Source organism: Aethalodelphis obliquidens, unplaced genomic scaffold (assembly GCF_003676395.1).
Source record: "Aethalodelphis obliquidens isolate GAN/ISIS:26980383/991018 unplaced genomic scaffold, ASM367639v1 scaffold24, whole genome shotgun sequence".
Lineage (NCBI taxonomy): Eukaryota > Metazoa > Chordata > Mammalia > Artiodactyla > Delphinidae > Aethalodelphis > Aethalodelphis obliquidens.
In genome coordinates, this window is record NW_020837968.1 from 13,965,392 (window position 1) to 13,984,045 (window position 18,654).

At 40.0% G+C, this 18,654-nt stretch overlaps 1 protein-coding gene across 2 annotated transcripts in view; it reads left to right on the plus strand.

Annotated features, from left to right (window-relative positions):
* The window catches only part of IARS2 (isoleucyl-tRNA synthetase 2, mitochondrial), a 65,015-nt gene that overhangs the window by 9,331 nt on the left and 37,030 nt on the right, over window positions 1-18,654 (plus strand). Inside the window, exons 1-7 of one of the 2 annotated variants that reach the window (XM_027122226.1) lie at window positions 6,494-6,543; window positions 14,825-14,984; window positions 16,601-16,749; window positions 16,833-16,882; window positions 16,963-17,072; window positions 17,160-17,250; window positions 17,869-17,984. In XM_027122226.1, coding sequence (XP_026978027.1) covers window positions 14,855-14,984; window positions 16,601-16,749; window positions 16,833-16,882; window positions 16,963-17,072; window positions 17,160-17,250; window positions 17,869-17,984 — 646 coding nt within the window. In that variant the 5' untranslated portion in view covers window positions 6,494-6,543; window positions 14,825-14,854. Of the gene's footprint in view, window positions 1-6,493; window positions 6,544-14,824; window positions 14,985-16,600; window positions 16,750-16,832; window positions 16,883-16,962; window positions 17,073-17,159; window positions 17,251-17,868; window positions 17,985-18,654 lie in introns of those variants that run through there. The other variant, XM_027122224.1, reaches the window with a different exon arrangement.

Consider the following 18,654-nt stretch of genomic DNA (forward strand, 5'->3'; position numbering starts at 1 on the left):
TTTCTGTATGGTGTCAGAGAGTGTTCTAATTTCATTCTTTTACTTGTAGCTGTCTACTTCTCCCAGCACCACTTATTGAAGAGGCTGTCTTTTCTCTATTGTATACTCTTGCCTCCTTTATCAAAGGTAGGGTGACCATATGTGCGTGGGTTTATCTCTGGGCTTTCTCTCCTGTTCCATTGATCTATATTTCTATTTTTTTTTTTTTTTTTTGGGAAAAACAGAGTGGCTGAATGGGTTTTTTTTTTTTTTTTTTTTACATGGGCCTCTCACTGTTGTGGCCCCTTCCGGATGCGCAGCCTCAGCGGCCATGGCTCATGGGCCCAGCCGCTCCGTGGCATGTGGGATCTTCCCAGACCGGGGCACGAACCCATGTCCCCTGCATCGGCAGGCGGACTCTCAACCACTGCGCCACCAGGGAAGCCCTTATATTTCTATTTTTGTGCCAGTACCATACTGTCTTGATTACTGTAGCTTTGCAGTACAGTCTGAATTCAGGGAGCCTGATTCCTCCAGCTCTGTTTTCCTTTCTTAACATTGCTATGGCTGTTTGGAGTCTTGTGTTTCCATACAAATTATGAAATTTTTTGTTCTAGTTCTGTGAAAAATGCCATTGGTAGTTTGATAGGGATTGCATTGAATGTGTAGATTGCTTTGAGTAGTACAGTCATTTTCACAGTCTTCATTCTTCCAATTCAAGAACATGGTATATCTCTCCCATCTGTTTATATCATCTTTAATTTCTTTCATCAGTGTCTTATAGTTTTCTGCATACAGGGCTTTTGTCTCCTTAGGTAGGTTTATTCCTAGGTATTTGATTCTTTTTGTTGCAGTGGTAAATGGGAGTGGTTCCTTAATTTCTCTTTCAGGTTTTTTATCATTAGTGTATAGGAATGCAAGAGATTTCTGTGCATTAATTTTGTATCCTGCTACTTTACCAAATTCATTGATTAGCTCTAGTAGTTTTCTTGTAGCATCTTCAGGATTCTCTATGTATAGTATCATGTCATCTGGAAACAGTGACAGCTTTACTTCTTTTCCGATTTGAATTCCATTTATTTCTTTTTTTTCTCTGACTGCTTCTGCTAAAACTTCCAAAACTATGTTGAGTACTAGTGGTGAGAGTGGGCAACCTTTTCTTGTTCCTGATCTTAGAGGAAATGGTTTCGTTTTTTCACCACTGAGGATGATGTTGGCTGTGGGTTTGTCATATATGGCCTTTATTATGTTGAGGTAAGTTCCCTCTATGCCTACTTTCCGGAGGTTTTTTATAATAAATGGTTGTTGAAGTTTGTCGAAAGCTTTTTCTGCATCTATTGAGATGATCATATGGTTTTTCCCCTTCAATTTGTTAATGTGGCTTATCACATTGATTGATTTGTGTATACTGAAGAATCCTTGCATTCCTGGGAGAAACCCCACTTGATCATGGTGTATGATCCTTTTAATGTGTTTTTGGATTCTGTTTGCTAGTATTTTGTTGAGGAATTTTGCATCTACGTTCATCAGTGATATTGGCCTGTAGTTTTCTTTTTTTGTGACATCTTTGGTTTTGGTATCAGGGTGATGGTGGCCTCGTAGAATGAGTTTGGGAGTGTTCCTCCCTCTGCTATAATTTGGAAGAGTTTGAGAAGGATAGGTATTAGCTCTTCTCTAAATGTTTGATAGAATTTACCTGTGAAGCCACCTGGTCCTGGGATTTTGTTTGTTGGAAGATTTTTCATCACAGTTTTAATTTCAGTGCTTGTGATTGATCTGTTTATATTTTCTATTTTTCCTGGTTTAGTCTTGGAAGGTTGTCCTTTTGTAGGAATTTGTCCATTTCTTCCAGGTTGTCCATTTTATTGGCATATAGTTGCTAGTAGTAATCTCTCATGATCCTTTGGATTTCTGCAGTGTCAGTTGTTACTGCTCTTTCTTCATTTATAATTCTGTTGATTTGAGCCTTCTCTCTTTTTTTCTTGGTGAGTCTGGCTAATAGTTTATCAATTATGTTTATATTCTCAAAGAATCAGCTTTTAGTTTTATTTATATTTGCTATTGTTTCCTTCATTTCTTTTATGATTTATTTCTGATCTGAACTTTATGGTTTCTTTCCTTCTGCTAACTTTGGGGGTTTTTTTGTTCTTCTTTCTCTGCTTGCTTTAGGTGTAAGTTTAGGTGGTTTATTTGAGATTTTTCTTGTTTCTTGAGGTAGGATTGTATTGCTATAAACTTCCCTCTTAGAACTGCTTTTGCTCCATCCCATAGGTTTTGAGTCGTCGTGTCTCCATTGTCATTTGTTTCTTGGTATTTTGATTTTCTCTTTGATTTCTTCAGTGTTCTCCTGGTTATTTAGTAGTGTATTGTTTAACCTCCGTGTGTTTGTTGTTTTTTAGAGACTTTTTCCTGTAATTGATATCTAGTCTCATAGCGTTGTGGCTGGAAAAGATACTTGATATGATTTCAGTTTTCTTAAATTTACCAAGACTTGATTTGTGACCGAAAATATGATCTATCCTGGAGAATGTTCCATGAGCACTTGAGAAGAAAGTGTATTCTGTTGTTTTTGGATGCAATGTCTTTTAAATACCAATTAAGTCCATCTTGTTTAGTGTATCATTTAAAGCTTGTGTTTATTTATTTTCATTTCGGTTAGTCTGTCCATTGGTGAAAGTGGGGTGTTAAAGTTCCCTACTATTGTTGTGTTACTGTCAATTTCCCCTTTTGTGGCTGTTAGCATTTGCCTTATGTACTGAGGTGCTCCTGTGTTAAGTGAATAAATATTTACAATTGTTATATCTTCTTGTTGGATTGATCCCTTGATCATTACGTATTGTCCTTCTTTGTCTCTTGTAATAGTCTTTATTTTAAAGTTTGTTTTGTCTGAATTGAGAATTGCTACTCCAGCTTTCTTTTGATTTCCATTTGCATAGAATATATTTTTCCATCCCCTTACTTTCAGTCTGTATGTGTCCCTAGGTTTGAAGTGGCTCTCTTGTAGACAGCAATTATATAGCTCTTGTTTTTGTATCCATTCAGCCAGAGTATGTCTTTGGTTGGAGCATTTAATCCACTTACCTTTAAGGTAGTTAACGATATGTATTTTCCTATTACCATTTTCTTAATTGTTTTGGGTTTGTTATTGTAGGTCTTTTCCTTCTCTTGTGTTTCCTGCCTAGAGAAGTTCCTTTAGCATTTGTTGTAAAGCTAGGTGGTGCTGAATTCTCTTAGCTTTTGCTTGTCTGTAAAGCTTTTAATTTCTCCATAGAATCTGAATGAGATCCTTGCTGGGTAGAGTAATCTTGCTTGTAGGTTTTCCCCTTTCATCACTTTAAATATGTCCCGGCACTCCCTTCTGGCTTGTAGAGTTTCTGCTGAAATATCAGCTGTTAACCTTATTGGGATTCCCTTGTATATTATTTGTTGCTTTTCCCTTGCTGCTTTTAATATTTTTTCTTTGTATTTAATTTTTGATAGTTTGAGTAATATGTGTCCTGGCATGTTTCTCCTTGGATTTATCCTGTATGGGACTGTCTGCACTTCCTGGACTTGATTGACTATTTCCTTTCCCATGTTAGGGAAGTTTTCAACTATAATCTCTTCAAATATTTTCTCAGTCCCTTTCTTTTTCTCTTCCTCTTCTGGGACCCCTATAATTTGAATGCTGTTGCGTTTAATGTTGTCCCAAAGGTCTCTGAGACTGTCCTCAACTCTTTTCATTCTTTTTTCTTTATTCTGCTCTGTGGTCGTTATTTCCACTATTTTATCTTCCAGGTCACTTATCCTTTCTTCTGCCTGAGTTATTCTGCTATTGATTCGTTCTAGAGAATTTATAATTTCATTTATTGTTTTTCATCAATGTTTGTTTGCTCTTTAGTTCGTCTAGGTCCTTGTTAAACGTTTCTTGTATTTTCTCCATTCTATTTCCGGGATTTTGGATCATCTTTACTGTCATTACTCTGAATTCTTTTTCAGGTAGGCTGCCTATTTCCCCTTCATTTGTTTGGTCTGGTGGGTTTTTATCTTGCTCCTTCATCCGCTGTGTATTTGTCTTCTCATTTTACTTAACTTACTGTGTTTGGGGTCTCCTTTTTGCAGGCTGCAGGTTCATAATTCCTGTTATTTTTGGTGTCTGCCCCCAGTGGGTAAGGTTGGGTCAGTGGGTTGTGTAGGCTTCCTGGTGGAGGGGACTAGTGCCTGTGTTCTGGTGGATGAGGCTGGATCTTGTCTTTCTGGTCGGCAGGACCGCTTCCGGTGGTGTGTTTTCGGGTGTCTGTCACCTTATTATAATTTTAGTCAGCCTCTCTGCTAATGGGTGGGGTTGTGTTTTTGTCTTGCTAGTTGCTTGGCATAGGGTGTCCAGCACTGTAGCTTGCTGGTCGTTGAGTGGAGCTGGGTCTTAGCGTTGAGATGGAGGTCTCTGGGAGAGCTTTCACTGCTTGATATTACGTGGGGCTTGGAGATCTCTGGTGGACCAATGTCCTGAACTCAGCTCTCCCACCTCAGATGCTCAGGCCTGACACCTGGCTGGAGCACCAAGACCTTGTCAGCCACACAGCTCAGAAGAAAAGGGAGTAAAGAAAGAAAGAGAGAGGGAGAGACAGACAGACAGAGGGAGGGAGGGGGAAGAGGGGAAGGAGGGAGAGAGAAAGAAAGAAAAGAAAAAGTTATTAAAATAAAAAGTAAAAAAAAATACATTATTAAAAATAAAAATAGGGCTTCCCTGGTGGCGCAGTGGTTGAGAGTCCGCCTGCTGATGCAGGGGACGCGGGTTCGTACCCCAGTCTGGGAGGATCCCACATGCCGCAGAACGGCTGGGCGCGTGAGCCATGGCCACTGAGCCTGCGCGTCCGGAGCCTGTGCTCCGCAACGGGAGAGGCCACAGCAATGAGAGGCCCGCGTACCGCAAAATAAAATAAAATAAAATAAAATAAAATAAAAATATATAGGAAAGTAATAATAATAAAAAAACAGAAAGTAAGAAAGAAGAGAGCAACCAAACCAAAAAAAAACAGTCCACGAATGATAAGAAGTGCTGAAAACTATACTAAAAAAAAACCAAAAAAAGATGGACAGGTAGAACCCTGGGACAGATGGTAAAAGCAGAGCTATACAGCAAATCACACAAAGAAGCATACACATACACACTCAGAAAAAGGGGAAAAAAATATGTATGTATATATGTGTGTGTGTGTGTGTGTGTGTGTGTAAAAAGGAAGAGAGCAGCCAAATTAGTAAACAAATCTACCAATGTTAATAATCTCTAAATACTAAACTAAGATAAACATAAAACCAGAAACAAATTAAATGCAGAAAGCAAACCCCAGGTCTACAGTTGCTCCCAAAGTCCACCGCCTCAATTTTGGGATGATTCGTTGTCTATTCAGGTATTCCAGAGATGCAGGGTAGGTATATCAAGTTGACTGTGGAGCTTTAATCCGCTGCTCCTGAGGCTGCTGGGAGAGATTTCCCTTTCTCTTCTTTGTTTGCACAGCTCCTGAGGTTCAGCTTTGGACCGGCCCCGCCTCTTCGTGTAGGTCTCCTGAGGGCGTCTGTTCTTCGCTCATACAGGACAGGGTTAAAGGAGCCGCTGATTCGGGGGCTCTGGCTCACTCAGGTCGCGGGGAGGGAGGGGTATGGAATTCCGGGCGAGCCTGCGCAGCAGAGGCCAACGTGACGTTGCACCAGCCTGAGGCGCGCTGTGCGTTCTCCCGGGGAAGTTGTCCCAGGATCACGGGACCCTGGCAGTGGCGGGCTGCACAGGCTCCCGGGAGGGGCGGTGTGGATAGTGACCTGTGCTTGCAGACAGTCTTCTTGGTGGCGGCGGCAGCAGCCTTAGCGTCTCATGCCCGCCTCTGGGGTCCGCGCTGATAGCTGCGGCTTGCGCCCGTCTCTGGAGCTCCTTTAAGCAGGGCTCTTAATCCCCTCTCCTAGCGCACCAGGAAGCAAAGAGGCAAGAAAAAGTCTCTTCGGCAGCTCCAGACTTTTATCGGACTCCCTCCCGGCTAGCCGTGGTGCACTAACCCCCTGCAGGCTGTGTTCACGCCGCCAACCCCAGTCCTCTCCCTGCGCCCCGACAGAAGCCCGAGCCTCAGCTCCCAGCCCCGCCGGCCCCGGCGGGTGAGCAGACAAGCCTCTCGGGCTGGTGAGTGCTGGTCTGCACCGATCCTCTGTGCGGGAATCTCTCCGCTTTGTCCTCCGCGCCCCTGATGCTGCGCTCTCCTCCGCGGCTCCGAAGCTTCCCCCCTCCCCGCCCCTGTCACCCCCCCTCCCACCCCAGTCTCCGCCCGTGAAGGGGCTTCCTAGTGTGTGGAAACTTTCGTCCGTCTCAGCTCCCTCCCGGAGCTGCAGGTCCCGTCCCTATTGTTTTGTCTCTGTTTATTCTTTTTTCTTTTTCCCTACCCAGGTACGAGGGGAGTTTCTTGCCTTTTGGGAAGTCTGAGGTCTTCTGCCATCGTTCAGTAGCTGTTCTGTAGGAGTTGTTCCACGTGTAGATGTATTTGTGATGTATTTGTGGGGAAGAAGGTGATCTCCACGTCTTACTCCTCCGCCATCTTGAAGGTCCCCTTTTTTTTTGTATATTTTTAAGCTCCTTTCCTTTCTTCTGAAACTCCCATTCCTTCCATTATGTTCGTATACTGAATATGCATGTTCCACATTTCTGTGAGGCTCTGATCATTTTTTTCTGTTCTTTTTTCTGTTTTTTCTTTGTTTTATGTAATCTCTGTTGCTCTGTATTCACATTCACTAGTTATTTCTTTTGCCAGTTCATATATACTGTTGAGCCCCTCTAGGGAATTCTTTGTTTCAGCTATTATTTTCAACTCCGGAATTCCCCTTTTGGTCTTTTTGACAAAAATAGCAATTTCTGTCTCTTTATTGATATTCTCTATTGATATGATATCATTATCATTCCTCCCTTTATCTCTTTAATCCTAGTTTCCTTTTAAGTTCTTTACGCATTGTTTTTTTTTTTGGCCATGCCAAGTGGCTTGTGAGATCTTAGTTCCCCAACCAGGGATCGAAGCCAGGCCCACAGCAGTGAAAGTGCCGAGTCCTAACCACTGAACTGCCAGGGAATTCCCCTTTATACATGTTTATAATGGCAGTCTTGAATTCTTTTTCTGTTAACCTGACATTTGGTTGCCCTCATAGGTAGTTGATGTTGCCTGCTTTTTTTTTCAGTTTATATGCCATACTTTTGTGTTTCTTTGTATGTCTTGTAATTTTTTTTGTTCTTGGAAATTAGGCATTCTAGTAATATAATAAGTCTGTATATTGGTCTTTCTGCCACCGCCTGCTTCCTGCCCTGGCTTTTCATTGTAATTTGCTTGTTTATATGTTTGGTGACTGGCAGGGTTATTTTCATGAGGTCTGGTCCCACCCTGTCCCGTGTTTCTCTAGTGTTAAGCCTCTGATGTTGTTTCCCAGGGAGGAGCAGCTTTGGGTATGCTCAGTCACCCTCAGAGGATAGTGGTTTGGGCAGAGCTCCCATCCTCTTTCCCTGCCAACACCCATCTGTTTTGTTCTGAAATTTTCCAGCTCTTGGCTCTGTTGTTTTCAACAGTGCCCTTGGGCATAAACTGTTTTGTAGACTAATTCAATCAAATTTGGGGTCCTTTGAAGTATTGGTTCCTGAGGTCAGTCTTTGATTCTTGTTCTGATCTCAGGAGGACTCCTCCCAGCCGTCTTCTCTCCTGCAAATGAGCTGGCCTAGAGTTTAGCTCTGTCATCTTGAATCTATGAACCTTTTCCCAATTACCTTTCACCACAGCCTCTACTCTTGTTCAGAGCCCTCTTAGGCCTGAACCTCTCCTTGCTCTGTTGCTGGGAGGAGAGTAAGAGCTATTTGTTTTACTGCCCGCTTCTCCTTCCCCCGGGCAGAACCTGCCAGGCAGGGCTCTGGAACTGGGAGTGGGGGAAACTACACTTCTGTGTGAGAGACACCCCGACTTTTGGAGCTGAGCACCCATGGGGAGGGTCAGTAGCCTGAGATCTTCTTGAACTGCCTTTCCGGGTGTGGAACCACCATTTCATGAGCCCAAACAAGGGTGATTAGAGCTCCAGTATTCCCAGCAGACTCTCACACACGGTAAAGTTTCTGTTCCATGAGTGGGGTCTTAGAAGCAGAGAATCTCGACCTTGTAGCCTCAGCAACAGGTAGGTGGACAGGATCATAAATGCCGACCTCCTGCTCTCCCCAGGATCCCTGTGTCCTTGGCTGCACGGTCTGGAGTGGAGTCGGCCTCACAGAGCTGGCAGGCTGGAGGGAGGGAGTGGTCTTGGTTCTCATTTTTCTTGCCAAACTTTCATGGCATTTTTCTTGTTTAGATATTTCTTCCTTTGCTGTATGCCCTTAGGACCATTTCCAGAAGCTTTATTTATTTTTAAATATAAATTTATTTATTTACTTACTTATGGCTGGGTGTTGGGTCTTGGTTGCAGCGAGTGGGGGCTACTCTTTGTTGGGGTGCACGGGCTTCTCGTTGCTATGGCTTTTCTTGTTGCAGAGCACGGGCTGCAGGTGCGTGGGCTTCAGTAGTTGTGGCTCACGGGCTGTACAGTGCAGGCTCAGTAGTTGTGGCGCACGGACTTAGTTGCTCCGTGACATGTGGGATCTTCCCGGACCAGGGCTTGAACCTGTGTCCCCTGCATTGGCAGGGGGATTCTTAACCACTGCGCCACCAGGGAAGTCCCTCCAGAAGCTTTAAATGATTAGGGTTTTAAATTATTTTCACCAGTTTTCCTGGCAATCCCATCCATGTAGCTTTTTTACACTGTCATGCCTGAAGTCAAATTCTGTTGCATTGAATTTTCTTTTATTTTTCTGTTCTTAATTTCATCAATTTCTGGTTTTTTTTTTATTGTTTCCTTGCTTCTGCCTGCATTGGGCTCATTTGTTTTTCTTTTTCTAGTTTTTGAGATAAGACTTTATATTATTGATCAGACTTTTATTCTTTTCTAATGTATGTATTTTATTGCTATAAATTTCTGTGTCATCACTCCTGTAGCTTGTGTCCCACAAATTTTGTCATGTTGAATTTCCATTTTTATTCATCTCATCGTTTTTTTTGTTTTGTTTTTTTTTTTTGCGATACGCAGGCCTCTCACTGTTGTGGCCTCTCCTGTTGCGGAGCACAGGCTCCGGACGTGCAGGCTCAGCAGCCATGGCTCACGGGCCTAGCCGCTCCGCGTCATGTGGGATCTTCCCGGACTGGGGCATGAACCCATGTCCTCTGCATCGGCAGGCAGACCCTCAACCACTGCACCACCAGGGAAGCCCCATCTTATCGTATTTTTAAAATTTCCTTTGAGAGTTCTTTGATCCATGGATTATTTAGAAGCATGTTGTCCCTTTATATCTTTTTTCCTTCCCTTGCTTTTAGCTTGGTTTACATATTTCCTCTGCATGTATTTTGGTCCATATAAGACAGTGTTTGACAGTTATCTTTTCAACTGTGAAACATAATTTAGATGACTTGAGGAAATGGAACGTTTATTATATTTACCCATATTTTTGTTTACCATACTTTTTCTTCCTTCTTGATGTTTCAGCATCTCTGCTTTATTGTTTTTTTTTCTGTTTAGACAGTTTTTTTTAGCCATTCCTTAGGGTAGGTCTGCTGGTCACATATCCTTTTAGTTTTCCTTCATCTGATAGTGTCTTGATTTCTTTCCATTCTTGAAGTATACTTTCAGTGTATATAGCATTCTGGATTGTTAGTTTTTTCTTAGCACTTGAAAAATATTGTTCCACTTCTTTCTGGCCTCCATGTTTTTTAATGAAAACTTTGCTGTCTTTTAAATTATTTTTCCCCTAATAAACAACATGTCATTTTTCTCCAGCTGCTTTCAAGACATTTTTATTTTCAAAAATTTAATGATTATGTGTCTTGACATGGATTTCTTTGGATTTTTCCTCTGGATTTTGTTAAGCTTCTTGAATTTATAGGTTTATGTCTCATGGCAGTTTGGGGAGATTTCAGCCATTATTTTTTTGTGTACCTTTCTCAGCTCTGAAAAAGTCTCCTTTCAGGGCAGCAGTGGCACCAAAGTTAAATCTTTGTTATAGTCCCACAGCTGCATGATATTTTTTTTCTGTCCTTTTTCTCTCTTCTTTTTAGATTGGGTCGTTTATTGTTCTGACTTCAAGGTTAGTGGTTCTTCCCTTTTTCCCCTCCATTCCGTAGTTGAGCCCAACTACAGAACTTTTTTTTTCTTTCTTTCTGCGATACGCGGGCCTCTCACTGTTGTGGCCTCTCCTGTTGCGGAGCACAGGCTCCGGACGCGCAGGCTCAGCGGCCATGGCTCACGGCCCCAGCCGCTTCGCGGCATGTGGGATCCCCCCGGACCGGGGCATGAACCCTTGTCCCCTGCATCGGCAGGCGGACTCTCAACCACCTGCGCCACCAGGAAAGCCCTACAGAACTTTTTATTTCACTTATTTTCTCTTTTAAAATTTGCATTTGATAGCTCAGTAAAATTGAGCTATCAAATATAAGAAAAAACGTTTTCCATTTACTTTTTCTTGGATATCTACTGACTCTTTGCTGAGGCTTTCTCTTTTTTCATGTTTTTCAAGTATGTTCACAGTTGGTCATTTAAGCATTTTTATCATGGTTACTTTAAAGTCATTTTCAGGTTATTCTCGTCTCAGTCTTGGTTATCTAGTGACTGTCTTTTTTTATTCAGTTTCAGATCTTCCTGGTTTTGGGTATGAGTGAATTTTTGTTGAAACCTTGGCATTTTCTGTATTGTGAGATTTGGCATCTTATTTAGAACTTTCTGTTTTAGCTAGTTTTCACTGATACCTCTCTGGCAAAGGAAGGCCGTCACTTACAGAAAAAATTTTTAAATGTTCTTAATGGATAAAAAGTAAATCTGGAAAGTTAATGAGTTTAAATAGTCAAGAAAATTTAGAGGAAGACTGAGGACTGAATTGCTCTATCCATTAGGAGTATCCTGCAGTATTATCTGGTTGTGGTTCAGATCAATAAGACAAAACAGGTGTCTGGACTAATCTTTAGTCTAATATATTGTTATTTACCACACAGAAGCTTGAATAGGTATTATCTTTGCTTTAAAGTTGTTGCTTTTAAGTCATTTCTTCTATTTTAAATTATTTAAGGCTGACTGTTCCATTCTTCTTCTGGAACTTTCTGCTGCATATGTTAAGTGAAGACACTTTAAATTAATTTGAGAAAGATAGCCTAGTCTCTTGTTTTTAATACACTCAATGAGACTGTATGTTATAATAAAAGTCCAAAACAAAACTCTACTGTTCCAGATTCTTTTGGTTCCTAGGAATAGAAAAGCCAACTCTATGTGGATTAATCAAAAAAGGGAATTTATTGACTGTTTTAATGGTAGTCTTAGCTCCGTGCATGGCTGCACCCAGGGACTCAGATAATATTAGGGGTTGCTTTCTCTCACTTTCACTCTTAGGCAGCCTTTCCCCCTTTTGATGTCTGTACCCTCACCTTTACCTCCACCCCTCATTTCCCAACATTTTCAGGCTTACATTCGTCCATCCTTTCTTTTCTAACAGTTCTTACACAAGTACTTGGCCTGTTTGGGGTCACAAGTCTATCCCCGAAGTAATCAATTTGGACTTGAGGATAAAATATGTTGATGGCTGCAGTGGATCATGTGTTCACCCTTAGAGCTGGAATGGAGGGCAGTAGGTTCCACATGGCTTAAGGATCGAGGAGTAATTCTCTGAAAAACTGAGGCACCCCACAAAACAGTCTCTTCTGTGCCTAGTTGGAGGCTCTGTCCAAGACCATGGGCACTTTGGAACTAGAGGAGGAACAGTTCTTGTTCTTCCTCAGACAGTGCCATGTATAGTTTTGCTTGTTTTTCTCTGCTTGGGATACATCCCGGATGTTCAGATGGCTGCCTTCCTCATTTCCTTCATATCTCTGTTCAATGTCATCTCTTCAGGCTTACTGATGTCCCTGTAAAATAGTGCCACCACCACCAGCCACATGCCTCTTTCAAACCCTTTGCCATGCTTTTAACTTCATAGTGAGTGAATATGTTTATCTTCTGTCTTCCTCCATCTGAAGAAGGACCTTGTTTCTCCAGTTTACTGCCATACTCTAGGTTCCTAGGACAGTGCTTGGCACATTGCAGGCATTCAAATATTTGTCTGTTAAACAAAGGAATACACGAGTATTGTGATAGGAAAATGAAAAACAAAAGGAGAAATGAGGGCAGAGAGGACTGTCATGACCAAAAGAGACAACTGGCTTTTAAAGTATGGAGGAACTTGTTTGGAGAGGAGGAGGGTAATGTTTGATACTGAGCAATTAGGAACATATTCCTGTTGCATCCCTGCTGTTTCTTTTACTAGAGGCTTCTAATAAAGGCTTCTGTCTTTCCTTATTAAGGACATTGTTAATTACTAGCTCATGATTAAATTAAAATTTTCGTTAATTAAAAGTAGCTTAAATGATGCCTTTCTGTTAACATGATGGATAGCAGCACTGTAAAGTAGAAATGTTGCAAGCTACAAATGTGAGCCACATAGGTAAGTTAAATTTTTTAGTAGCCACATAAAAATATTTCAGAAGAAATAGATGAAATTAATCTTAATATTATGTTTAGCTCAACATATCTGAACCATCATTTTAACATATAGCCATTGTAAATTTTGTTGGAAATATTTCACATTCTTTTTTGGGGTATTAAGTATTGGAAATCTGGTATATGTTTTATATTTACAGTACATCTCAATTTAGACTAGTCAGTTTTGATGCTCATTAGCTGCTGGTGGCTAGTGACTACTGTATAAGACATCACAGTCTAGAACATATATGCATGCATTCCTTTATTCAGTAAGCACTTTAGAATAGTTCCACATACCATTCTAAATGCTTGGAGTTTGTGGATGAAGAAGACAGATGGAATCTCTGGTTTCAGGAGTTTATATTTTCTCACAAAGGGACAGATAATTAAATAAATAAAATAACTTTGAATAGGGATAAGTGGGAAGGATGTTATTTATATTGATTGATTTAAGTAATATACATAACATAAAGTGTACAGATCTTAAGTATATATCAGTAGATGAATGTTTATGCAGTATGACTACCACCCAGATCACAAGGCCCCCCTGCCCTTTGGTAAGAAGTTTGAAAGACTTTTACATGGAAGAAGGGGTGAGTGGGAAGAATGTGTATTATCTTTTCTACTTTTGAGAGACATGGAAAGGAAGAAATATTTTTCTGGACTACTGCACTATTCAGTTTTGGGAAGAAGGAGTTAAGCTTGGAGCCAAATCTGTCCTTTGTCTTTGAGCCCCCATTTTTTTTTTTTATTTTTTTAAGATTTTTTTTTTTTGATGTGGACCAATTTTAAAGTCTTTATTGAATTTGTTACAATATTGCTTCTGTTTTATGTTTTGGTTTTTTGGCCAAGAGGCATGTGGGATCTTAGCTCCCAGACCAGGGATCAAACCTGCACGCCCTGCAATTGATGGGGAAGTCCTAACCACTGGACCATCAGGGAAGTCCCTGAGCCCCCATTTTTAATTTTTATTTATTTATTTGTTTGTTTGTTTGCTTATTTATTTATTTTTGCGGTATATGGGCCTCTCACTGCTGTGGCCTCTCCCGTTGTGGAGCACAGGCTCTGGACGCGCAGGCTCAGCGGCCATGGCTCACAGGCCCAGCCACTCCGCGGCACATGGGATCTTCCTGGACCGGGGCACGAACCCATGTCCCCCTGCGTCGGCAGGCGGACTCTCAACCACTGCGCCACCAGGGAAGCCCGCCCCCATTTCTTAGTGGTAATATATTTTTTAAAAGACTCTGCTGCCCCCTACTATCTAAAATGAGCTGAGAAACAGTTCTAGAACTATACTAAGTGAAGAGGTCTATTGTTTTATTTAAGGTTTTAGTAATAACAGAGTTAACCGTGGACTTCCCTGGTGGTCCAGTGGTTAAGATTCCGTGCATGCTTCCACTGCAGCGGGTTCAGGTTTGATCCCTGATCAGGGAAGTTCCACATGCTGCGTGAGGTGTGGCCAAAAAAAAAAAAACAAAAGTTAACCGTGATATTTCATACTCTGAGTGCATTATAAATTCTGCATTGATTCTATGATATTTATTAACTAAATATACATAATATTGGATTATTCACATTAATACTTTTTTTCAAAAGAGTAAAGCAAATTTGTACTCTGATATTTAGAAAGTTCGAATTATTTCTTTTTTTTTAATAATTAATTAAGTAATTAATTTATGGCTGCGTTGGGTCTTCGTTGCTGCGCGTGGGCTTTCTCTAGTTGTGGTGAGTGGGGTCTACTCTGCGTTGCGGTGTGCAGGCTTTTTATTGCAGTGGCTTCTCTTGTAGTAGAGCATGGGCTCTAGGCGCGTGGGCTTCAGTAGTTGTGGCACACAGGCTTAGTTGCTCCGCGGCATGTGGGATCTTCCCAGACCAGGGCTCGAACCCGTGTCCCCTGCATTGGCAGGTGGATTCTCAACCACTGCGCCACCAGGGAAGCCCTCAAATCACTTCTTAAAAAGGTAGTATGGTTTGCATATTTGCATACTCCTACTTTACAAACAAATTAGTAAATGTGGATGTAATGTTTTTCACTTTAGAATCTTTTATAATTCAACTTCCTTCTGGGGGAGTTAATGGCATTTTAAAAATCAGGTATTTGTTACTCTTGTGTTTATGTAGAACTTGAGGGAGTTGGTAGGTTTAATAGATAATTCTATATAAATCTTACTAAAATTAGGTTTTCTTAGTGTTTTAAAATATTAAGAAGAGAATATAAATTGTAGGCCACATGCTTTATGTGTGAATGATGATTATCATTTTATCTTTGCAGATTTTGAAAGATATAGCCAACCGATACCATATGATGAGAGGTTCCAAAATACATTTTGTGCCAGGCTGGGATTGTCATGGCTTACCCATTGAAATAAAAGTATTATCAGAACTTGGTGGAAAAGCTCAGAATCTTTCAGCTATGGAAATTAGAGAGAAAGGTAAATAATCTCTATTTCTGTTTTAAAATGGTATTTGTAAACACTGCTTCCTTGGAAAAGTCAGGGCTTTATCAAAGACACCTGTTGTTTTTTGGTTTTTGCTATTGTTTTTCGCTTATAATGACATCTGTTGGAAACCACTTTGTGTCAAAGAAAATTAAGATTTTGTGTAACTGACTTTTATGAGAACTTATGTTCAGAAATGAAGGAAAGATTTGTAAACACATCCAAGTACATTTTTCAATTCTTTAGTCTTCACATTTTGTTGAAATTATGATTTTGGTCAATGTTTTTATTTACTTTCTTGGCTAGGACTTGACCTATTTTAGGTGCTAAACCAAAAATAAATTTTAAATTAAAAATTGTTTTAAAAGATCTCTTTTTTTGATCCTTTCCTTCCATAGAATGTGTCAGGGAGGACTCTTCTATCCTTTTTCTTTTTTTTTTAATTAATTAATTTTTTTGGCTGCATTGGGTCTTCGTTGCTACACACAGGCTTTCACTAGTTGCGACGAGCCAGGCCTTCTCTTCGTTGTGCGCGGTTTTCTCATTGCGGTGGCTTCTCTTGTTGTGGAGCACGGGCTCTAGGTGCACAGGCTTCAGTAGTTGTGACACAGGGGTCAGTAGTTGTGGCTCATGAGCTCTAGAGCGCAGGCTCAGTGGTTGTGGCGCATGGGCTTAATTGCTTTGCAGCATGTGGGGTCTTCCTGGACCAGGGATCGAACCCATGTCCCCTGCATTGGCAGACGGATTCTTAACCACTATGTCACAAGGGAAGTCCCCCTTCTGTTCTTATATGTTAAACTGTTTTTGTTTTTTTTTTTTAAGGGCTCCCCAGTGTTTATTTATTTATTTACTTTTGGCTGCTTTGGGTCTTTACTGCTGTGTGCGGGCTTTCTCTAGTTGCGATGAGCGGGGGCTACTCTTCGTTGTGGTGCATGGGTTTCTTATTGTGGCAGCGTCTCTTGTTGCAGGGCACGGGCTCTAGGCACATGGGCTTCAGTAGTTGTGGCTCTCGGGCTCAGTAGTTGTGTCTTGCGGTCTCTAGAGCACAGGCTCAGTAGTTGTGGCGCACAGGCTTAGTTGCTCCATGGCATGTGGGATCTTCCTGGAACAGGGCTCGAACCCGTGTCCTCTGCATTGGCAGAGGGATTCTTAACCACTGTGCAACCAGGGAAGTCCCTAAACTATTTTATAATTGGATATGATTGTGAAGATTTCATACTTCCTTATGAAAGAGTATTATTGGTTGTACTGGTTAATTTTGTGTGTGTGTATATATAATGAAATAAGAATTGTTCTCTGACCTTTTCTTAAACTGAGAAATATGAAGAATAACTTTTCCAGTTTATTTTTTCTAAAAGTAAGGCCATTTTATGATCTCTCAATAATAGAGGAGATGGTAACAAAATTTTAACTTCTGAAATTTTAGTTAATTTTAGAATTTGTTGTAGGTATCTTCTGAACACTTTAACTTTCAGATAATTTTCCTATTAAAAATTTTTATAGTCTAAATTGTGTACAGTACCTGCATTTAGAGAGATACATGCTAAACCACGTTTAAGAATTTGAATTAATTTGTTTTCAAAAGCTTTTTGTTTCTTTATTGTTTTTAGCTAGATCATTCGCCAAGGCAGCAATTGAGAAACAGAAATCGGCATTTATTCGTTGGGGAATAATGGCAGATTGGAATAATTGCTACTATACATTTGATGGAAGATATGAAGCCAGACAGTTGAGAATTTTCTATGAAATGTATGATAAGGTAATAAAAGTTTTTTTTTTCTTTGAGTATGTTAAAATATGTGTTACAGAATTCCAGCTTTCATTTTTCTTTGTCTTTTATAGGGCTTAATTTATCGATCTTATAAACCTGTGTTTTGGTCTCCCTCATCAAGGTATTTATGTCTTTTTGGTATTCAAGGGGAGAATTTTGTGAGGGTTCCAAATATTTATGTTTAATATTTTTAAACCTTAGGACTGCATTGGCTGAAGCAGAACTTGAATATAATCCAGAGCATGTCAGTTGCTCAGTATATGTAAAATTTCCTCTCTTGAAACCTTCTCCTAAGTTGGCATCTCTTATAGGTAAGATTTATCTGTTGCTTGAGTTTATTAAAGTTATGGAATTATAACATTTGATTTGCTAGCATATTTGAAATTTTATTTTCACAGATGGTTCATCTCCTGTTAGTTTCTTAGTCTGGACCACCCAGCCTTGGACAATTCCAGCCAATCAGGCTGTTTGTTATATGCCAGAATCAAAGTAGGTATATTATTGCAATTTTTGTTTTATTCACAAATAGGATCAATTCCATTTTTAGCATTATTTTGATCTTATTTAATCCTTATTATCCTTTTAAAATTAGTGAATTATAACTTAGTTCATATAGATTTTATTAAGCTTTAGTTCATATAGATTAAAGATTATAGGGCTTCCCTGGTGGCGCAGTGGTTGAGAGTCCGCCTGCCGTTGCAGGGGACACGGGTTCGTGCCCTGGTCCAGGAAGATCCCACATGCCGTGGAGCGGCTAGGCCCGTGAGCCACGGCTGCTGAGCCTGCGCGTGCGGAGCCTGTGCTCCGCAACGGGAGAGGCCACAACAGTGAGAGGCCCGCGTACCGCAAAAAAAAAAAAAAAAAAAAAAAAAAGATTATAAGTTTCAGTTCATATAGATTTTATTAAGCTTTAGAGGATTCTACTTAAGACCTTATCTCTACCTTTTTTGGAAAAGAAAATAGAAATGTAAGGAATGAAGTCCCTTGAAAATAGTACTTTTTTGATCTTAAAGTTAGTTTTTCTAAAATAATGTAAAACATTTAAAATGTTATCTGTGGTTTTTCTTTTTTCATTATTAGTAATTTACTCCTAAAATTTTATTTTAGGTATGCTGTCGTGAAGTGTTCCAAATCTGGAGACTTCTACGTTTTAGCTGCAGATAAAGTAACATCTGTTGCTTCTACTTTGGAAACAACATTTGAGGTTATTTCAACATTTTCTGGTAAGGATTTACAGGTATTCTGACCATCAAAGTCATCAAAATATTGGGTTGATCTTAGTTTAGTACCTTGCTAAAGATTTCTTATTGTGAATCAAAACAGATATGGCCTCTACCTTTCTAGAATATATTTTACATTAATTAAACTGAAGGAGAATATGCATTGAACATGATAGGAGTATAGAAAATGTGAACATTGACAAAGGCACAATAGATTAAAAAAACATTTTTGGCAAATATCCAGTGGAAAATTAGACAGATGCCCTTTGTACAACATATAATGTACAAATTTCCCTCTAAAATTTTATTCAAAATTAAATTATTGAAAATTACTTTTATCTGATTTGATGAAGGGAGCAAGGAAGGAAATAAATACATTTATTTTGGGGTATATAATTTTAATAAGGAAGTTGAATAAATTCTGAAAGTTATTTCCAAGATAGCATTTCTATCAAAAGGATCCTTAGTAAGCTATAATTTGGGACTTCTGAAGTAGTGGCTGATTTTGAAATACAACTATGGATGAAAGAATGCTCAACATCATTAATCATTAGAGAAATGCAAATCAAAACTACAATGAGATATCATCTCATACCAGTCAGAATGGCCATCATCAAAAAAAATCTATAAACAATAAATGTTGGAGAGGGTGTGGAGAAAAGGGAACCCTCTT